Raw genomic sequence first — 20,813 nt, 5'->3', positions numbered from 1 at the left:
ATCAGTACATGATATCTGCTAGTGCATGTGATACTAACTGTGGTGCCAGTCTCTGAAGAATAACTTTAGGTGTATGTGGTTTACAGTAGCTTATTGGTCTGTTTGTTCACTGTTTGCTGTATTTTCAGTGGCCATTTAAAACTAACTTTGGAAATACTGCTGTGCTGTGTGCTTGTGCTGCCTGAAGGCATATATGTGATTCTGCAGAAGCACTGGTTGGATGCTCAGCACTTAACTTCGAAGTTCAAGACCATTCTTGTCCTTTTATAGCATCAAAGGCATGTAGACCAGTTTAAGTGGAATTACTGAAGCACTTAAGTTAACAAGCATCCATTTGTTTAGGTTTCTTGCCATGTGCAGGAATGGAGATGACAACTGCACTGTACACTTGTTTAAAGTTCTGCTCTGCGAACACAGTAGGTGTGGCAATTAGGCAAATGTAGTTACTGAGCCAGGTTAATTCTGTGCCCCTTCTTGCTAAGATTATTTTCTTGTTAAGGAGATGTACTTTTGCAGTTCAGTAATATTTTTGCAACAGTCTGGTTTGAACTGGATTTTCAAGTGCTGAGAAGACAGAAAACCTGCCTTAACTTTCACCCTTCCAAAGTCTGTGATGTGCAGGCCTACAAGTTCTCATCCATGCCAAAAATTACAATTACAATCCCCTTTCCTTAATGCAAGGAACAAGTGCCCTGCAGTCATTGGTAGCTGCTCCCCCCCACCCCCCAAAAAATTGAACCACAGTGAGGTTTCGTATTCTTGATGCAAGCTCCAGACTTTTATGACTGGATCTTCAGTCACTTGCAGAATGTCACAAGTAGTCGTACAAGGAGCGAAGAAGGGCTATCTGCCCTTGCCAAGACTAAGTAGGTGAGAGCTCTTCAGCTTTGGAAAGAAGAAAAGTAACTGAGCGCAGGAGTGTTCGGTAGGTCAGTAAAATTGTGAAGGTTCTGGAAATGCATAGTGAGGAGAGCCTGTTATTCCTCAAAGCAGAAGAGATAGAAAGCACTCAATAGTATAAAATGGATTCATCAGAGATGAGATATTCTTGAAGAATTTGTTTCATCAGTGATCTAAAAACAGTGTTGCAAACAGTGTGTCTGGCTCAAGAAGTACCTATACAGGTGGTTATTGGAAAGTACTGGGTAAAAGGATTGTGCTTTCCACCATGTTTTATTTTATCCTAAATATCTGCTAATAAGTACTGTCAAAGACAGAATAGCAGCCTGGAGGAACTTTGATCTGATTATTTTCAGTTCTGAAGTGAAATAGCAAATTTCATATCCTTTTACTATGTTCAGCAACCCTTGAAGATTGCATTAGATTTAAAAGTTTTCTTGAGCAGCTTGTGGGATTTTCTACATTAGTTTTCAGTTTTGAATATTACATAGCAAAAACACTTTTGAAATGTATTTATTGGAGCATAGATTGAGAATGTCACTTTTGTTTTCAGTACTATTTTTTTCTCATTTCTGTAATATTACAACAGTCACATACTGTTTCATCTTTAGAATTTTGCATGTGTACTGGATTGCTATGCAGAAAATGAGAAACTTGGTAATTTATTGCTGCATTATGCCTGCACAAGCAGCAGACATAGGGAGCTGTTTGGTGTGAGAAATCAGAACATAACAAGCACAAGCACTGCATGCAACAGACTTGAGTTCGCAAAGTAGGTTTTGTTAAGTCTCTTGGTGACTTTGGAATTCCATGTTGTGTGATATGAAAGGAGTATAGTTCGCATTTCAGGCAAGGTAAGGAGGGAGGAGGTCTTTAAATATGTCAAGCCAGATGTACACATCTGGCCACACAAAATTGCTGATCATTAAAGAGTAAACTCAAGTTAACTGGCTGTGAAAGTAGGGATAGTATGAAGGAAAAAAACATTCTTCCAAATGAAAGTATAGGAAAAGCTGTTTATTAAAAACACAGGGTTGTACTTGCAATTTGAATCTCAAATTTCAGATAGAAATCATCTTTGTTTTTGTGACAATTGAATGGAAGTAAGAAAGAGCTCCTTGGAGTTGAAGTTCGATAGTTTAGTAACTAGTTCTGTAGAAAATCTTGTAAATTAAGCTGCATCCGCGCTTTACACTGAACTCTAAGTCTGTCATCACTCTAAGAAATTGAGAATCTTAGCACAAAAAAAAAAAAATTATTCCCTAAGATGATCACTGTTTGTGGAATCTGTTCTGCATCATGGCTTTTGCTTTCTCTTTGCCTAGGCTTCTGCAACATGTTTGGGCCTGTTATTTAGGAGATGTTCTTTAAATCTCAAGTGTTGGTTCTGGGATGGCAGTCGGTCAAGCCTCTATCTTCCTGCCAGTTTGAATGGCTTGATCTTTCTTAGTCATCTTTCTTTAGATGTATTTGAAAAGCTTCTAGAATTTATTTTTAACAAGTTATTGTTTCTTGCTGTGGCTTGTCTCTGTATGGTTATGTTTTAACTTGTTGGTTTCTTTGACAGAACATGTTTTCAAAAAATAAGCCTTGTCCTTCTAAGTGCTAGCTTTAATCTGTTGCTGAGTCATATTGCAATTTTTTGTCCTTACAGAATATTTTTTGAGAAGTGTGTCGTCTTCATCGTAATTCTCTAATATAGTGTTAGTTTATACTACAAAGGAACACTTTAGCCCTTTAGTTTCTTCTTTTAATTTATTTTTAACTAGCTTCCTCTTTCCTGTGTAGTTCCCCTATGCTTCTGCTGATCTCCTGTAACTTCCCATGTTTCTGTTGCCTATTATACAAACCGTTTCCCTAAGATCTGATGAGATTTGTTGTAATGTGTCTGGTTGCATGAGAGATTTGATTATTATCATACCCCTTTATGTATGCCACTCTGGGTAGTGCTGCCTGTGGGTTATGTTGTGTTACTGCTGCTGTAGGAACTCAGCTATATCCCTGACAGTTGTCAGGGAGATCCTCTTAAGGGGATCTAGGGAATGATCTAGTGTTCAGAGTATGAAAGAGGAAGGGAATAGAAAGCAATTTAAACTGGCAAGATAAAATCTCTTTTTCTTCCATCCCTTTTTTCTTGCAAAGAAAATTGATTTCATACTGTTTAATACCATGCTATATTGAAATACTATATAATGAGAAGTATTGGCCAGACATGGCAGTATTGTAAGAACCTCTTGTTCATCCATTAAGGTGGTTTACTGATTTGCGCAAACTCCTAGGACACTGCCCATCAAAGAAGGCGTAGAGTAATGAAATAGGAACAGATCAAGAAGTGAAGAAGTTGGATGAACTGAATTTAACTTTTTAGGATCATCCATATCAGGCAATCCAGCCTTCAGCATTTGTAGGATATTTTAACATGTCTTTCCCATGCACCCATACCTTTGGGGATTTAGTTTACTTTTTCCTTTTGTTTCTTTCCCTTTGCTTTTCTTGCAGAGGGGAGGCTGTTCCTCCAGAATTGCTATACTCTATGACTGCGTATGATCCTAAGTAGCTTACAAATAACACTTAATTTTTTTTTGTTACATATTTTGTACTTTTGAGGTTGAATATCTATCAGTGAGGTGCCCTTCCTGAGTAGGCCAGGGCTCCTTCTCAGCCACAGAAAAAAGAAAGAAACCAATGTCAGTAGCTTTAGTAATAAGAAAAGTGCATGTTTCACTATTATGTTAGAATTCCATAAGTTTAACAGTTAATTGGTGGATAAAAGAACTGGCTAATGTAGCTTGCATTGACGTTCAAAGGCCTTTACCAGATTCTGGGGAAGAGGTTACTTAGCAGAAATAAGCGGTGAGAGGTGAACTCGGTCAAAATGGCTGCAATAAAGAGTAGAATTAAATACGGATTTTTCATCAAGGCAAGAATGACTCTGGAACAAACCCTCAGGGGTTTGTTACAATCTTGTCATTAATGTATACTAGCTTTACGGACGAAAAAGGTGGTAGTAATAAGGCAGTAAAACTTGTAGAGGAAAAAAGTGAAGTTTAGTTCGGAAGAGGGGTTCAGAAGAACTTTATCAGGCTAGGAAGGGCTGCATAGTGGAGATAATCTTCACTAACATAAGTAATATCGGCCATATTGGAAAGCATGGCAGACGAGTAACTCATGTGGAGCCATTTGTAGTTTATACTTTTTTTTTAATTTGTGCACTGAATTTTTAAATGCCTCTTCCAAACTGAAGTGTCTTTCTCTCAACGTCAGTGTAGCAAATGCAGTGCAATTGCGATATCAAGATTGTCTTGGAGTGTCATGGTTGTTTTTGTTGCCACACAGCCTCAAATTCAAAGTAAAGCAAAAAAGTGACATACAGAAGAAAAAATACTCAAGAATTACTGTTTTTCCTGTATCATACATTAAAAGTTATATTTTTCTTGGAGTTCATTGGAGTTCATGTGTTAACTCCACATATTTTATGTTTTATCCTTTGCATAGAGCTTATACTGCATAACTGTAACAGTGTACTTTAAAACTATTGTCTAATATGTAATTTTAGTATTGTTACCTGAAGGTAATAGTTGTTCTGCTCAGATGATTATTGATTTATTAATATGCTGCTGTAATAATAGCATAAATAATTAACATTACAATTAAATATTAATGATAAAATTAACATAATTAAACATTAATGATAAATTAATAATTTTTTGTTTTAGACAAATACTTTTGAAACCCTGTTTATTGTTATTCACTCCTATTGAAAAATTAAGGAATTTGAAAGTCTGTATATTGCCTTTTTTCTTCTCCACACACTTGTGTTGTGTGTTCTTTTATGGTTTCTTATACTTGTAGAGTTAAAATAGATGCACTGCAATGGGTATATAGAGTGTATATTTCATCCTTTGTATGTGAACTTTCTCCTATGGGTTCATTCACTTCCTTATCTTTCTTCTGAATAGAGCGTAATTATCACAGGTTTTCTTGCTATACAAAATGGGACAGTAAAGATTCTGCTCAGGTTTCATGGGTTATTTCACTTACTATGTTTCTTTGGCTTATTTAAGGGCGTTGGGCGTTTCTGTGACAGACTATACATTTGAAGACTGTCAGCTAGCTTTGGCTGAAGGACAACTTCGTCTGCCTTCAGACACATGCCTTTTAGAATTTGCAAAGCTCGTGAGAAGCCTTGGGTGAGCATATGCCATGTTTATATACAAGATGCATCTATAGCATATAACTGTGTTTATATTTTTTCCTCATCTAACAATATTGCTCTTATGAGTGCAAATGGAATGCTGTCATGTTACAATTGGGGGAACACTAATAAAGTACTGTACTAGAGACAAATATCCCATGCCCAGCTTCCAAGGTGAAGAGAATTTCCTTGGGACAGTAGATGAAAAACAGCCCTAGGTCACTTTAAAAATTATTCCTTCGTTGTTTTTCCCTCATCTGCTAGTGGGAAATCAAGTCATCTCTTCAAGGGGTAAGAAAAGGAGTGGAGATCCTTTTCTGGTTATCTGAACAGGAAAGCTATGTAATTATTGACTTCTACATACTCAAGGTCTCCAGGCTTTTTCCCCCGACTGGGAAGCAGTCTTATGCATAAGAAGAGGCTTTGGTTCTTTTCTGGCCATAAAATGAGAAGAGGAACACACGTCTGGGAAGCAATTTTCCCACATTTTAAGAGAAATGCAGGTTTTTTCCACTTGCAGGCCTGCACCCTTACATCCTAATGAGTACAGTACATTGTAAAATTAATTTTGTTATAGTCTGACAACTTAGCAGTGTGTCTTTGAAGCATTTGTTCCTGAATGAAAGTGTAAGTAGAAGATAACTCCTGAAGAGGGCCAGGGATGCTGTGGGACTCCTAATATTTGGTACAGTTAAGTGTCAACTGACCTTCCCCCTAACACCTGTGAAGGGAGAACAGTGCTGCCTTAACACAGTCCTGTGACTGGGTTAATGCCATAATAATGAAGGCAGGGGGAAAACCCTTTTCCAAAAGTACCAAGAAAAATGGCTTATCTTTTGAGTGGGTTACTGCTAGATGTCCTTTCTAATAAAATTGAAGCGCAGTTTAAGCAGTGTGGCTCATCTCTTCTCTTTTCTTTTGGCATCAGTTTCTTCTGGTTTCACCTTTCAGAAAAGCTTCACCAAACAGTGAAAGAATTCACATAAACCAGCCATTGAGTTTGTTGCTGTTTTCCAACTATTCTGCATTTCTCTTCTAACCTTATCAAATGGCCACAAACTAATCTTACAGCTTCAGCCTTTTAACTGCTTAGATATAAACACCCTTTCCTTTTCATTTTTTCTCGTCTCCTCACCTGAAACTATCGCACATTGTTTCATGTTTCCATTCCACATTTTAATTATTTCCTATCACTAATTTTTCTTTCATCTTCCAGCTTGTGCACATCAATAGTGCACAATCTTTATCTTCGTTATTTAATAATAAGGAATGTAGGATAAAGGAAGGGGTGACGAGTATATATTACTTTATTTTAAGGACCTTTTGTCTGAAAAGGCTTCCAATAGCATAGGAAAGACTTCTAAGGGGAATCAGGAGGGTTCTTTGCTTTGTTCCAAAAACTCTGATTTTAACTATACTCAACAACAGAAAAAAAATCAACAACAGAAAAAAAAAAAAACCCACCACCACCACCAAGAAACCCTCTTATGGTGCAGCTGATAATCCTGGGATTGAGTTTAATCTTCTTGTAACATTGCCTGGCTTCTCTGTCTGCTCAGCTTACAGCTGTTCTCTCAAATTATGCTTTTCTGGATTCTTTATTTTGTCAAAGGCCTCTAAAACAATTATGTGCATTTGTATGAGTGAGGTTCCCCACACCTCAGAAGTTTCGTCTGATTTGAGCAGTTGTATGTTTGGTGAAATATCCACTCTTGATCTGAGTATGTGCCAGTAAGACGACTATTACTATGGTTATTTTCCTGACACAGCTTGATGGAGTTTGCAATAGGACTGTATCTCCATCAAACATGCAGTCATTTTGCTGTTTATTCAAAGGTTTTGAGGCCAAGGAAGCATTATGATCATCGAGTTGCATCTCTGAATAACTTAAATTTTATCAGTGATTTTTGCATCTAGTCCTAATACTTGTTTTTGAGCAAGAACATGCTTTCCAGGAAGCATCCAGTTTTAAATTCAAGATTTTTCAAGTAAGGCAAATCCAGTTTCATTATTGTTACAAATTATTTGAAATCATCTTATACCTTTGCTACATAGGAGAGTTGTTTTGGTTCATGTGATATATATATGCAGGACTCATCAACACTGTCCATAAAATCTGCTCAGTCTGTGTTCCAGTTAGCTGGATGGGAGCCAACCCCAATCCAGAAGCCATGTAGCAACAGTAGTGTGGTCCCATGCTTTGTCTAATGGGCCCCTAAGAGTATTAATTTGGGCTCTGTGCTGACACAGCTATACTGTTTCTAGGTCACAGCTGGCTGAAACTCAGCTGCCTTATACTCAATTCTATGGTGAAATGACTGTCATATTGATGAGATCACATAGTCTGACCTTCTCAAATTGTGTTCATTATTCCTCAAGCAGTTAAACTTTTGTTGAACCTAATAATGTATATTTGACTAATGAACAGTTTCCTAAACTGTGTGTAGTCTTTACTGAAAGTTTCAGAAATTATGAATTCTCTGTTTTATTTGATGGCTTATTCCCACGATTACATAGCCCACTGTTTAAAGTGGTTCCCCATTTGTACTTTGCATATATATCACGTTCCAGGTGCTGAAGCTTGTTAAGGTTTTCTGACTGCTTAAAGAGCTCTTCGGATATTTTCTCACTGAGAAAGTGTTAATACATTGCAATTAAAGCACATCTCTATCTTTTTATGAGATAAATTTGTTTGAGCTGCTTAAGGGTCTCCTTGCAGGCAGCTACTCAGAGGTTCTGATTTGATTTGTCCCTATAGCCTCAAATTTCTGTTCATTCCAATTCCTGCACTCAGTTTGCCCAAGAACTATGATGACTTTTAGCCTTAATTGTTGTTCTGCTTTCTTACAGAACCCTAACTTATTGACCATCAGTGTCTTCTCAGAAAATGCTCAATTTTCATTCAAATGATTTTCTAATTTTTTTAGTCATGAGTAGTCTCAGTTGTAATTTTTTTCATCTTCTGAAAATATTAGATATCTGTCCTTTTTAAAAAGCCAAATACTGCACACATTGCAACCCTAACTTAGTAGAACATTTCTTTCACCTCCCGATGTCTTATTTCTGCCATCTTACCTTCTACCTTTGTTTTCTGCTTACATTTGATTTCCCTAAAGGGCATGCATCTTTTGATTACTATATTTTGACTGCTCTTAGACAAATGTTATAAAATCAGTCTTGATGTAGCCTGAAATTTTGCTCAAGTAATTTTAGTGACAGGCCTTTTGCATTGTTTTAAAAAAAACATTGGTAGCCTCATGAAACTTCTAGCCAGATTAAGGATAGTCTATTTGCTTATCACTCTTTTGTTTTTTTTTTTTTCCCCTCCTCTCTGATCTCTTCCAGTATTGTTTTTGCCTTATTTTTGCCCTTCAATTTGTTAACATTTAGTACTGCATTATTTACTTGATTACTTCTTGGGTTTTTTTTTTTTTTTGGGGGGGGGGGGGGGCTTTCACTTAATACCTTGGTTGTGATTTGGGACTTCTAGCAAGGATTAATTTCCTTTTGTTTTAGTCATCTTTGTTTTCTACTCTCTGATTTTTATTAAGATTTTCATTTCTCATTTTCTTGGATGCCAGGCAGCACTAATACTTGTAGTTCAGGATGTCATGTTTTCTCATTTAGTACAAGAGCTAGCTTGCACTTTGTGCATCAAAAAGCAATATATTAAGTACAGCAGGAATATAATATGGTGTTGTGGTACAAGTGTGTGTTCTATTATTGATATGCATACAGCACTGGATCCTTTGATTTGAAGGATTGTTGACCAGCTATGATGCATTTACAACACAGACTCTGAGGTTCTTTGTGCTTCTCATCAAACACGTGATAGCTGTTCTTATGTCCATTTCTTTTAAATGGTTTGGTTTACACCATGTTTTCTTTTTCAGGTCGGATTGCAAAAAATCCTTTGCCCTCTAGATTTACTAGTTTTCACAGTAGAATTATTCTAGCTTAGTTCAGTAATTTTTCTCTTTAATGATGGGGAGCGATTTCTTTCAGAATTCTTTCTGCATCCTTAGCAGTCACCTTTGCTTTCCTGGACTTGAATATTGCTGCACTCTTGGACCCACGTGATGAGTACCGGAAATGTCTGTTGCACTGAACAATTGTCTGTCCCCAGAAGAATGTTCTTCAACCTTAGAAAGCCTACAAGATCTACCTCCTTATGTGCTCCCTGGCCCTGGTGAAATTCAGTGTTAGTAAACCTACTTATTTTAGAATCTGAATCAATTCTGATTCTTTAAAAAACTTAGTACTGAGATAAGAATGAACTAAATGAAGTAGTACTTCCATTTTGACCACCGATGTAGAATATTGCTCCAACCAGTTGGCCACAAGGCTTCTACTTGGCTGTGCCCATACATTTGTATGGTGGCTCATAAGAGCCACAAGCAGGAGATAGTTATCTCACAGGCTTTGTGCCGTTCTGCTCTTGGTCAACAGTCTTTACCATCCAGACCACCATGCAAATTTTTGCTGTCCATTTCTGCCTGAAGGTGTGGTCTAGACTGTAGGTAGAGCTTTGCAACCATGCAGTAATAACCCTTCCCACCTAACCTACACTGGAGAGACTTCAGAGTGTGCCAAGACCTTCTGTACAAGAAAGTACCTCTGGAGGATGTTCTCAGTTTGCATTCATGCGGAAAGCAGTGCTGTCCATTACACTAGGGGATCGTGGATCTGGCTCAGTATAGCAAATACCAGCCACAATAGCCCTTCTCTCATAAGAAAGGGACAGGGTATGCCAGGGTATTCAGAAGATCAGTTTTGCAGCTGTTTAGTATTCAGTCTCCATTACGGCAAGAAGTCATGCAGAAGAACATCAGCCGACATAAACACAAATGTATTGTACTTGTTTGGCTTAAGGCATATTTCTCTGTGAGCTTGCAATTTACAGTAGTTAGCTATAAGATCCAGATGTTCACATGCGACTTCCAGCTCTGTGAGATGCTAAGAGTTTTTTGCTGGCAGATGCTGAACATGTAAGAAATGAGTTTGTTTTCAAATGGTCAAATGCAGCTAAAACCAGCTAAAACATCTCACTTGCTAATAATTGTGGTAGTTATGCAGAAAATATCCTACCTTCAGGAATCTGGTTTTTCTTGTGAAGTCTGCTGTGACGGATTTAATGTTCAGAGCTGTTCATTGTGGAAAATGCATCCTCTCCATCCTCAGGGGCTCAAGAATGATTTTCATGCCAAAGTGCTCAGCTAAAAAGAACAGAAAAATGAAGCAAAACACCACAACAGCAAATAAAGCTATATCCTGTCCTACTTGAGATCATTGAAGCCATTAGGCAAATAAACATGACTTCATGAGCAAAGGCATTCACTGTTGCTTTTCCAGCCTTTATAGCCTCCTTTGGGATAAAAGCAGCAATTTTAAAGGAATTGAGATATTCAAACCATTTCACATTAATTCAGCACTAGTCTCAGAACAAGAAACTCTTGTGGGATTTGGAACACTTGGCTTCAAAACACTTCAGCATAGTAGGTCATAGTCATCCACACAGCAATTACTTTCTGATTCTGAAAGAGGTAAAAGGAAGTGAACCCACCTTGGATTGCCAGGAAGTACAATGCATTCATACTGAAGTTGAAGCTAAAAATGTTTACCTCACAAATCTACATACTGTTTGGGGGATTAGCTCACTTGGTTTTTTGTATATTTATAATTCCAAACCACAAGATATGTCTAAGATTTGTGATAGGCCACAGTTACTTTCTTAAATAAGGTTTTGCTCTTCAAATTTTTATCTATTCAGATTACTTAGTTATTTTTTGGCGGAGAGGAAATCCCATCAAGTCTCAAATGCTACTCATGAAATGAACACTCACTCTCTTCCAGAAGGTGAATTTTGAGTCATTTCATTCCAAATCAAATTTCTGTGGTTCACAGGGACAGATGTTAGATTGTATATTCTGTGTCAGTGATGGCTTATCTGAAGAGAGGATTCAGAAGCCAGCTGTCCTTATCCTACAGTTAGAATTCATTTCTGCTACTACAGTGGGGATGTATATTCACTGGGTAGGATTAGTGGACTGTTCTTATGTAATGCCACATGTTAGAAGCAAAGCTGTGTATGCATCTGAAACTCTCCACGGATTCCTTTGTTGTTGTTCCTGCTACTCTTCTATTATACCAGGGAAAGCGAATGCCTGCAGGGGAGTTATCTGGCTCTTGTTATATTGTCAAGGACTAAAACAGATGATAGATGCCGTACTGTCAGGATGGAGAACACATGAATGTTTTCCAGGAACTATAGGTCTGTGAAAGAAAAGGTGCACGTTAAGGTCTTATAAATCAGAAATGCAGGGCATGGAGTTGCTTAGTATGTTGGAGAAGAATGTTGTAGATTTTTTGGCTGCTTTTGTCTTCATACTGAAAAGTTTGGATGCCCACATTACCTTAAATCAGTTCAGAGCAAATCTGCAGATCAAGATTTGGTGGATGCCACAGTGGGAAGAGAACTTAATTTTCCCTGCAAACCTGCAGCACAGCAAATACTTGAGATGATAAAACCTATTTTTGTGAAGCAAAAATGGGGAAAAGCTTGACTTAACAAGAAATAAAACTGTTCAGCATAGTATCTCCATTAATATAAAGCTGTTCATACACCAATCCTGAGATCAAAATCTGGTTTTGCAATCAAAGAGTGGGGAAATTTATGCAGCTACACTTGCTACTAAAGTCTTGTTTGATGGATAGCCCCCCAAGAGTATCCAACTGTGGACAGAATGTGAAAAGTGAGGACTAACAAACAGGATTAACAGTATAATCGCTATTATGTCATCCCTGACTTCTTTTAGGCAAAGTGTATCAGGTCTTTCCTGTTCAGTGCCATTAGTAAATTTGGAATCAGTAATTGGTTTATGTTACTGTCCTACAATAAGGCCATATTCAGGTGACCTAAATCCCACCTAGTTCCCTTTACCTACTACTCCGTATTAGCTAGTTCTAGACTGATGTGTTTCTTGTACACTTTGAACTTCTACTTTGATTATAAGCCATATGTATAAGAATAAAATTAGTTTATGGCTAGCTTTCCTAAGTCCTCATAATAATTTGTAACATAGTTCAATAACTAATGGAAGCCTCAAAATTATCAGGGTCCATTATTTTATTTAAAAAAAAAAAGTCACTTAGTAGTTCTGATCCTGAATTTGTAACATTTTACCCCATTACCATTCCCTGTTTCATTCAGTACCTTGATACTTCTATTTTAAAACTAGGTTTATTTTTTAAATGTGCAAAAATAATGTGCTTTCTAGGCTGAAACCAGAAAAGCTTGAAGGAGATCTTGATAAATATGCTGAACGTGCCATGAAAATGAAAAAAGAAAAGATTGATCTTAAAGGATTTTCAGCATACTTGGAATTTCCAGTTTCTCCCACGTTAGAATGTATGTTTGCCCTTTTTGATGAGGTAAGAAACAACACCATGTTTAAAAATTGTATCACTTGTGATAAACTCTGCTGTAACCTAATTTTGTTCCCACTGCATTCACTGAGGTCTGATTTGAGCCAATGCTAAGTGCTTTTGAGAATATCACTGTAGAATTTACCTATTGCACTTTCCTTTCAGCAAGGTAAGACTACATTTGATTGATGGCATTGCCAACTAAATAAAGCAGTCATTCAGGTAGAAGGTAAAAGGAGTATCAGTTGGACACAACCGTTTGTGTTTGGGTTTTTTTGTTTGTTTGGACTTTTTTTTGTTTGGTTTTTGGTTGTTTTTTTTTGTTTGGTTGGGTTTTTTGGGGGGGGGTTGGTTGGGTTTTTTTGTTTTGTTTTGTTTTTAGATGCAATACATGAGGAGGAAAAAAGATTGGTTCAGGCCAAGCCTGCCTTGTTGTTGCAACTGGATGCAATATCTGTTGGTCAGTGTTTCCCTTAACTTGTAAATAAATCATTTGTTGTTCTGGAAATGCCTGAAATGTTGAAGGATCCAGGAGCTTGGCAAATGAGCCAGCTTATCATTCCTTTAGCAATTAGCTAAGATGGGGAAATGACCATTATCTTTGTCTGGATGAGATGTTATTTAGACCAGGAGATTAGATTATGTCCACAATGTTCTCCTCTAAGCCAGAGAGTAGGTGTCATGTATTCAGGGCTTAATTTAAGCTAGTTTTGTTCCTGGGTTCTCTAATTCTAATTTTAAACTGGTAGTTTGGATGTCTTAATGCCTCAAAATGTCTTAAAACCTCAAAAATGCAAGTGTAGGGTAATGATAGCAGCAGTGTCTCACAGGATTATGACTTCTGGGATTTTGAAAAGAGCCTACAGAGGTTTTACCACCCAGATTCTTGCACTGAAGTAATTCACATTCAGTGAGACCCTTATTGCAACTGTGTATGTAAAGGTCTTTCTGAATATTCTACATCTGTAGCAGCTGTTAAGTATTTATAAAAATTCTGAGACAAATTGCAGTGTGTTCAGGTGAGGTTTTCCTTTGCAGAATGAATATGGCATAATTGACATACGGGAATTTGTTATTGCTCTGTCAGTTGTGTGTAAACCATCCAAAACTCTGGAAACAATTCAGTTGGCATTTCAGGTAAGCAGCATTTTCTTCCTCTATGTGGTTTACATACTTTGTTTTTAGAAATGATGCCACTAGATTTACAGAATCTTGTTTCACATGCTCTTTTGATATGTACTTGCATTTAAAAAATATATTAATGAAAATTGGATTAGGGGGTCGCAGTCAGAGGGAATGAACCGCAGGTGTGGGCTTCAGTCATATAAAACAATGGGAATTTGGAGAGTGACATTGATCTCTGTGGAGCTTGGCTAGAATCTTTACCAGCACAGTGAGTTTCAGAACTGCAGTCCTTTGTACTGATTGCTCCAGACTAAATGCTGATGAGTTATGCTTACTGCTGCTTATAGCATTCTGTTGAATCTTTTTTTTCTCTCCAGGTTAATAACATTTTTCAAAACATTCATTTTTACATGTTCATAGAAACATTTATTTCTCCTTTCATTTCCTTTAGTCTTACCATGTTTCTGTAGTGTCCTGCAGTTCTGAAGAAAGCTCTTTGCCCAGACTTAAGCTCTCCAGAAGTGCTCTTGATCATTTTCTAGCCCTAGTATTTTGTTGGAGCATCAGCACAGATGGCTAGTTCAGGCTCTTTGGGAAACTGGCAGCAGCAATACTGAATATTTGCCATTCCAGTAGATTTGTCTGACACCTTGATTTGTTACTTTTGACTCATTTCCTTAATACTGCTATTTCAACACATCTTGTATCAGTCTTTTCGCTTTCCCTTGAACTCAGTATCTTGTGCCTCCATTGTTACTGAGACTGGAGAGTGCTAACACTTGATGCTGTCACCACTAGTGAATGAATGGAGTTAAGAGCATTCCCCTGCATATTACTACATGGAAGCCTTATTTTCTGAGTGTATTTTCTCAGGTTCTTCAGCATACCTGTGGGGGGGGGGGGGGGGTGGTTCTTCCCTATGCTTTCCTAAAGAAATGAGTCTTCTGTGAATGTTTAGTGTTTGCATCTACCATTCTCACCCTTTGGCAAACAAATTTGACTAAGGAGAAAGTGACAAAAGCATTTAGTTCCTACAAATTTTGTGAATATCAGCAGCAATTAGAGGGTAAACTTATTACTGTTTCTTCTAAGGGAAAAGCGGAGAGGTCTCTGTCCTTAGTTACTGGCGAAGCATGGGGAAATAGACACATGCTGTCTGGCCAGCTCTGTATGTTCACCATAAAATGAACACAGCTAAGTAAATTTGAATGTAGCTTTTGGGCAGTATTCCAAAGAAATTTGGCGTGATGATGCAAAATGTGCATTATACTCTTACCATTTAAGAGAAAGATAAGATCTCAGACCGAATGATATTTATTTTGGAAGCATCTAATCTAAAATTAATAGAACTGTTTCTTGCAAGGTTTGTTGTTTTTCAGTACCTGCTGTAATCTTCGGAACTCACGATGCATTAACTGAGTTCCCAGGTTAATTGCAGGACAGACTGAACTGTAGAACTGCAAAGATAGCATGCATTAAGATGGGGAAGCATTCAGCAAGAGGAGGGCGGCATTGGCTTATGGTTTATCCTGCTAGTGATCAGAAGGATAAAAAAAAAAAAGGTCTTGGGCTGAGGAAATTTTGCTGACAGTATTTCAAGAAAAAGAAAAAAGGAAAATAAAACTTGTGAAGTGATTGTGTGTATGTATGTATAATATATATATGTGTGTGTATATATGTGTGTGTATATTTTGTGTGTGTGTATTTTTTTAATCTTTTCTGCCTTCCCCTCTCCCTCCCTTTTCCAGGATCATGTACATTAAAATCTTCACACAGCTTGTTGGGAGGTATCAAAAGATCTGGCTGGTTCATGAATGTGTGACTTTGAATAGTTGCTGTTTTCAGCCACGTGCTACTTTTTGCAAAGCATCTTGTCATTTGCTTTTAGGGATAAACTGCAGCATTTCATGTAATTGAACAAGTGCTCAAAATGGAAGTTTTCTAGTATGTTGTTGAAGAACTTGAAAAATAAAGTTTACTGCACCAGCAGATTTCTAAACTGGTGGGCAATTAAAACTAGTAGTAGAAGGAATTATGATGATAAATTCCAAGAGGATCACTGTAGTGTAAGTGCCAGACATCCTCCCTTTCTAATGGCTAAGGAAAGGAAAGGGTGTCGTGAATCCTGCCAATGTGATATTCGTGAACCTTTCCATCAAATATCACCTTCTGACTACCTGATCTGTGAAAACACAGCAGGTTTTATTAAATCAGTATCTTGTTCTTGCCCCTACTCTTTGTGAAATAGAGTGTAAGTTAGGTGCTAAAGGGGAAAACACAAGAGTCCTGTTTTGGATGTGAACTTTTTTTTTCCATGGAACTCTAGTGTTCTTGATTCCATTGAGGTGTGCTCTCTTGTGGCAGCAACTTTTGCTTTGTGAAAATACTTCCTTATATGCCTGTTTTGTTCAGCCTCATCAGTTCTCACCTTTTTATTGCCATGGAGAAACTAAAGAAGTTTCCAAAACAGTTCACATACATATATATTTTTTTTTTCAATATTTGCACTGCTGTCTTGACAAAAACTAGACAAGGATGTTTCAAAACCTCTTCTGCCTCAGTTTCTATTGAAGAGGCAAAATGAATTATTCAAGTTTTATGAAGTTTTGTTACAGATGTTTGTAAATACTGAGGTCCTTTTTCCAGGGGAAAGCATTTTATGTATTCAAAGATAGAATGAGACTATAAACAATTATTTTCAGTTATCAGTCTCCTTTAAGTAGTAAAGCTAACTTTTTATCTGTGAGAAACTCTGCTTCAGGACTTAACAGAGAAGGATGCAAGATATTTTCTAGAACACTGAAGAATTATTTGCAGAAAGCCAGAGTCCTTGAATTTCACTGTTTGGGGTAGGAGTCATCTGATTAAGACAATGTATTTAGATGTAGGCATTTTTGTGCAAAATGGCATCTAATCAGTTAGACATTGGTGAAGATCTAGTTAAGGGAATCTTGAGTTTTACAGCTGACCAAATGGAAAAGGTATCTGCCTTAGGCCAACCTAAATAGGTTTCCTGATTGCACAGACTCCTTGAGAGTGTAGACATCTAGCACTATGGACACTATACTTATTCTCACTTATATGCATGCAAAAGATGTTAAACAGTTTTGCAGTCTCTTAAATACTCTGATTCTAGTGTTGAGGTATGCAAACATAGGTTTTTCTGGATATAGCAGGCTTTACTTTCTAAGCATACACAGGCCAGTAATAATTTCATTGATGCTAACTTTTACCCAAACTATTTAGAAATTCTTAATACACCATCATCAATCTGAGACCAACTAGTATATTCCAAAACCAAATTTTATTTGCATAACTTCTTAATGTATTGTTGTTTATGGGAGTTAATATTCAACTTTGCAATGATTTATCTTGCTGTGTTGTTTCATAGCTATACCAGTCAGAAAATGGAACTATACTAAAAGAGGATTTAGCTCATATTCTGAAGACTGCCATGGGTGTGCCACAGATCAATGTAACACACCTTTTTAGAGCTGTAGATGAAGAAGAAAAGGGGGAGATTACATATGGTGAGTATTTCAGGTGGATCTGAAATGTCACAAATGTAAAGGTTGTCTGAATTCATGTTGATTTACAAACAAGTTGTATTTTTGTTAGACTTTATCTTTTTGTCTTGTTTTGTAACTATAAAAGCACTGCAGACAGTAAATTTAGAATAAAAAAATTGAGCTTCCTCTGTAATATCTAATATCATGTTTACATGTTTTTAGAATTTGTTTCACTTCCATATTAATTCCCACATTACTACCATGCAATGTGTAGTGAACCTGCTGGAATGAGGCTCATAATGAGTCCCATTACTACTGACCTCTTCCCCGCCCCCTCCAACTGCTACCTTTTTGCCTTCTTGATTCCTGCTGTACCACCCCTTTCTTCATACATTTCACCTGCCAAATCCCCAGCATTGTCTCTGTCCTTCCTCCATGATTGCCCTTTTGCTGACTATCTTTGTTACTCCTTGTTTTCTCCCAACTCATTTGGGGTTGTGACTCTAATTTCCACCCCCCCCGCCCTCCCCCCTTGCCAGCTTCAAAAATGCAAGCATTGAACTTAAGCTGGTGAGTCCAGCAGAACTCCTAATGTTAGCACATCTCATTATTTGAAAATTTCTAAATTCAAAATAGTATACAAGCAAACTCAAACCAATTCACATGGGTTATTGAATAATTTACACTGAATATCAATCTTTAATAATACCCAGTTGCATTTAAATCTGCACTTTCCCCTGAGTGGCTTTGGGATGTTTCCGTAACAAGAAATGTTGGTCCATTCAGCTACAACGGTGGCCACTGAAATGTTTGGCTGTCATTTCCACTCCTTTCCTTCTGCATTCACTAGTCTGTTGTGAGGTTATATGAAGGGGGATGGTGTTTGCATTGCTGCTTTGAAATTTTGCTTAGATCTTTTTTCTGAGAAAACTGCTCATTTTATAAATAATATAAACACTGTAAAAACATTTTTAGCAGCTTATCTGAAAGCTTAATCATAGAATAAGTGTCCCATTTTTATTGCGGTAGAGAATTGGAAGATGAAGGTAGACTTAGGTATTGCATTTGTGCCTCCTCAGTGTTTCAGTTTATGATAAATTTTTGGGGCCTTGTCTTGCCTGAGAATGTGTGTAACTTTCCACCTGTTCAATTTGTTGCAACACTGAGAAAGGAGAGGCAGAAAACTTGCAAATTACAGTGTTTCTGAACGCATTGTCCAGCAAAATTCTGTGAAATAAAAGCTATGTCTGTATCCAGTGGAAGAGTACTGAAATAACTCTGGATCACACAGCAGGGAAGACTGCTCACAAGCCTGCTACCCTCTTTCTACTTCAAATTCTATCACCTTAGAATACCAAGTATTCAGGTTTATGATTTCTGAGAACAAAAAATAAATTATCCAACCATCAAGCCTAAATCATAGTACAAGTAAGAATCCTAGAATCAAGAGATCTCATTCCTAAGTAAAAGCTCAGGTTGCAGATAAACGAAATAGCCAATAGCAAAATTAAGATTATGTAACTAGATCGATTAATGCTGCATCTGAATTCTTAGAAGTTTGGATTTTTGGCATGTTTGGAAATGCACCAGTTGCCTGTGTACTGTGTCAGTTCTCTTAGAAAGTCAGCTATTAGCTTAACTACTTAGATGCACCCTGTTTCCAAAGCTGATTCAGTCTCTGTAATCTAGAGGGACAAAATTTCTCCATCTTGAGACATGATTCTGGAGAATTTGAATAAGTGCCTGTACCTTTCTACAGCCATGCTGCAGGTGTGCATCATAAATTCTCAGAAACTCTGCCTGCCCTTGATAGATAAATGACAACTGTACAAGTGTTCTGCTGATCCTGGCTTGCTTGCTGACAACAAAGAAGGGAGCAGGGCAGTGTTGTGAATAGCTGCACAGATGAACACTTAAAAGAAGGAAGAATTATTAGTAACTAGAGTTCTTTAAAATGTATTATTTGAATCTGTATTCACCACCTATCTGTTCTATTTGCCTTGGAGATCCTGTACACTAATGTGATTATGTAGCTGAAGGGGGGGAAAAAAAATAGAGCAGATTGATGAACTTGCAGCTTCCATCAGGAGCATCAATTAGTGAGGATATGCGAGAATTTCATGCAAGTGTTGGGTGTGCAGGAGGAAAACATCTGATCCGAAGTTCTTGTAGTACATGCACAGACTTAATGCAAAACTGTAGACAGCAATTCTAAAAGAATTCTGCTTTGGGCCCTTTGTCAGCGTTTGCCTCTTCCCCTTGGTAAAGGATGGAAAGCAAAATTGCTTTTTCTTTAAGCAGATGACTAAGATGATCTCTCTTTTTCTCAATGCTTCATGGTTGTCTTAAGCTTGAGTGCCAAGATGAGAACTGTAATTAGAAGCATTACTGGAACAGCTTGTTCTTTGTAAATCATCTTGTCTCACATTTCTAAGGATAAGACAAATCCCAGCAGTCTTTTTCTAGGCTCTGCTCTGAAGCATTTTGATAAATGACTATTCCTTTATCTTTAGGACTTCTTTCAACAAGACCCAAAATGCCTACTTAGGTCTTTCAGAAATATTATCCTGTTCAGTTCAGTCCTCCTTAAAATCTGAGTTTTTCATTTGGATCCAATACTGAAGAGACATTGTCTGGATGCAGGTTAGGATATATATAGTCATATTTACGTGAACAATCGCTTTAAGGGATTTTATACATTCTTTTTCTGAGAAGATACAGTTGCCTTTTGAAGAATTACTTAGAATGGCATCTACAGTAAATTTTCTAATCTTTCCCATGCAAAAAGGCTTGTGCCTAATGTGATTACAAGAGCATCTTTGGTGCTGTTGGTTGAATTTTTATACTTTTCTTATTCATTTGGGCTAAACTCTTAGCCTAAAAAGGCTAATTTTTTCATGGTTATTAATATAATAAACACCATTGTGTATTATTAGGAGGAGGAGTAGATTCCTGGGACTAGCTTAAAACTTCCCTGTGAAAAAAGGAAATGTTTTCACATTCCTGCTACAGGCTAGACCCAAGTGAGGCTGATAGGTCATTACTCACCTTTTTTACTGCAATATCATAATGTCCTCAGTCATGTTAGTTGAATGTGTTCAAGTGTTTTGATTCTGATGAATTAGTTTGCACTCAGGTGTTTCAATATTATTAATACAATATTATTAATACACTATTACTGTGACTACCACCACCGTTAAAATAATTGTTCTACAGTTCCTCCTTGGAAATGATCAGAGTATCAGACTCTTTGCTATGAGATTTAAAAGGAGAAAAAAAAGAACTTGCATTAAAAATACTGTCAAATGAAAAATGTATGTGCATTTTATGACATATTTAAAATATTTTTATTTTCACTGAATCACTTATGTCATATCAACCTGTGCTGTACCTATTAAGCCCTTGGGGACTTCAGAGACAGGAGGACATTTTTAAGAATAAAACAGTATTAAAGTATAGGTTTTTCAACACAGATGATAAAGGATTGTGGGTTTTTTAGGACCTGAGTATCATCAGCTTTCATTGAAGTTACAGGGTCCAAAATAATTTTGATCGATATAAAGTGGTAGATAGAAGGTTTCCAATTTTTTTCCTGTTTGCAGAAGGGTGAAGATTTGTTCATTGCCTTCTCCCCATCCACCCCTTTGCACCAGTTCAGA

The 20,813-nt window shown here is 37.2% G+C and overlaps 1 protein-coding gene across 3 annotated transcripts in view; it reads left to right on the top strand.

Moving 5' to 3' along the window:
* The window catches only part of LPCAT1 (lysophosphatidylcholine acyltransferase 1), a 70,274-nt gene that overhangs the window by 38,950 nt on the left and 10,511 nt on the right, over positions 1–20,813 (top strand). For 2 of the 3 annotated variants that reach the window (XM_026093895.2, XM_026093898.2), the window contains exons 10-13: positions 4,965–5,090; positions 12,373–12,526; positions 13,559–13,657; positions 17,037–17,175. In XM_026093895.2, coding sequence (XP_025949680.2) covers positions 4,965–5,090; positions 12,373–12,526; positions 13,559–13,657; positions 17,037–17,175 — 518 coding nt within the window. The remainder of the gene's footprint in view (positions 1–4,964; positions 5,091–12,372; positions 12,527–13,558; positions 13,658–17,036; positions 17,176–20,813) is intronic. The other variant, XM_026093896.2, reaches the window with a different exon arrangement.

Source organism: Dromaius novaehollandiae, chromosome 2, assembly GCF_036370855.1.
Source record: "Dromaius novaehollandiae isolate bDroNov1 chromosome 2, bDroNov1.hap1, whole genome shotgun sequence".
Lineage (NCBI taxonomy): Eukaryota > Metazoa > Chordata > Aves > Casuariiformes > Dromaiidae > Dromaius > Dromaius novaehollandiae.
The sequence above is the reverse complement of the archived record's forward strand: the minus strand, read 5'-3'. Positions and strand labels throughout refer to the sequence as shown.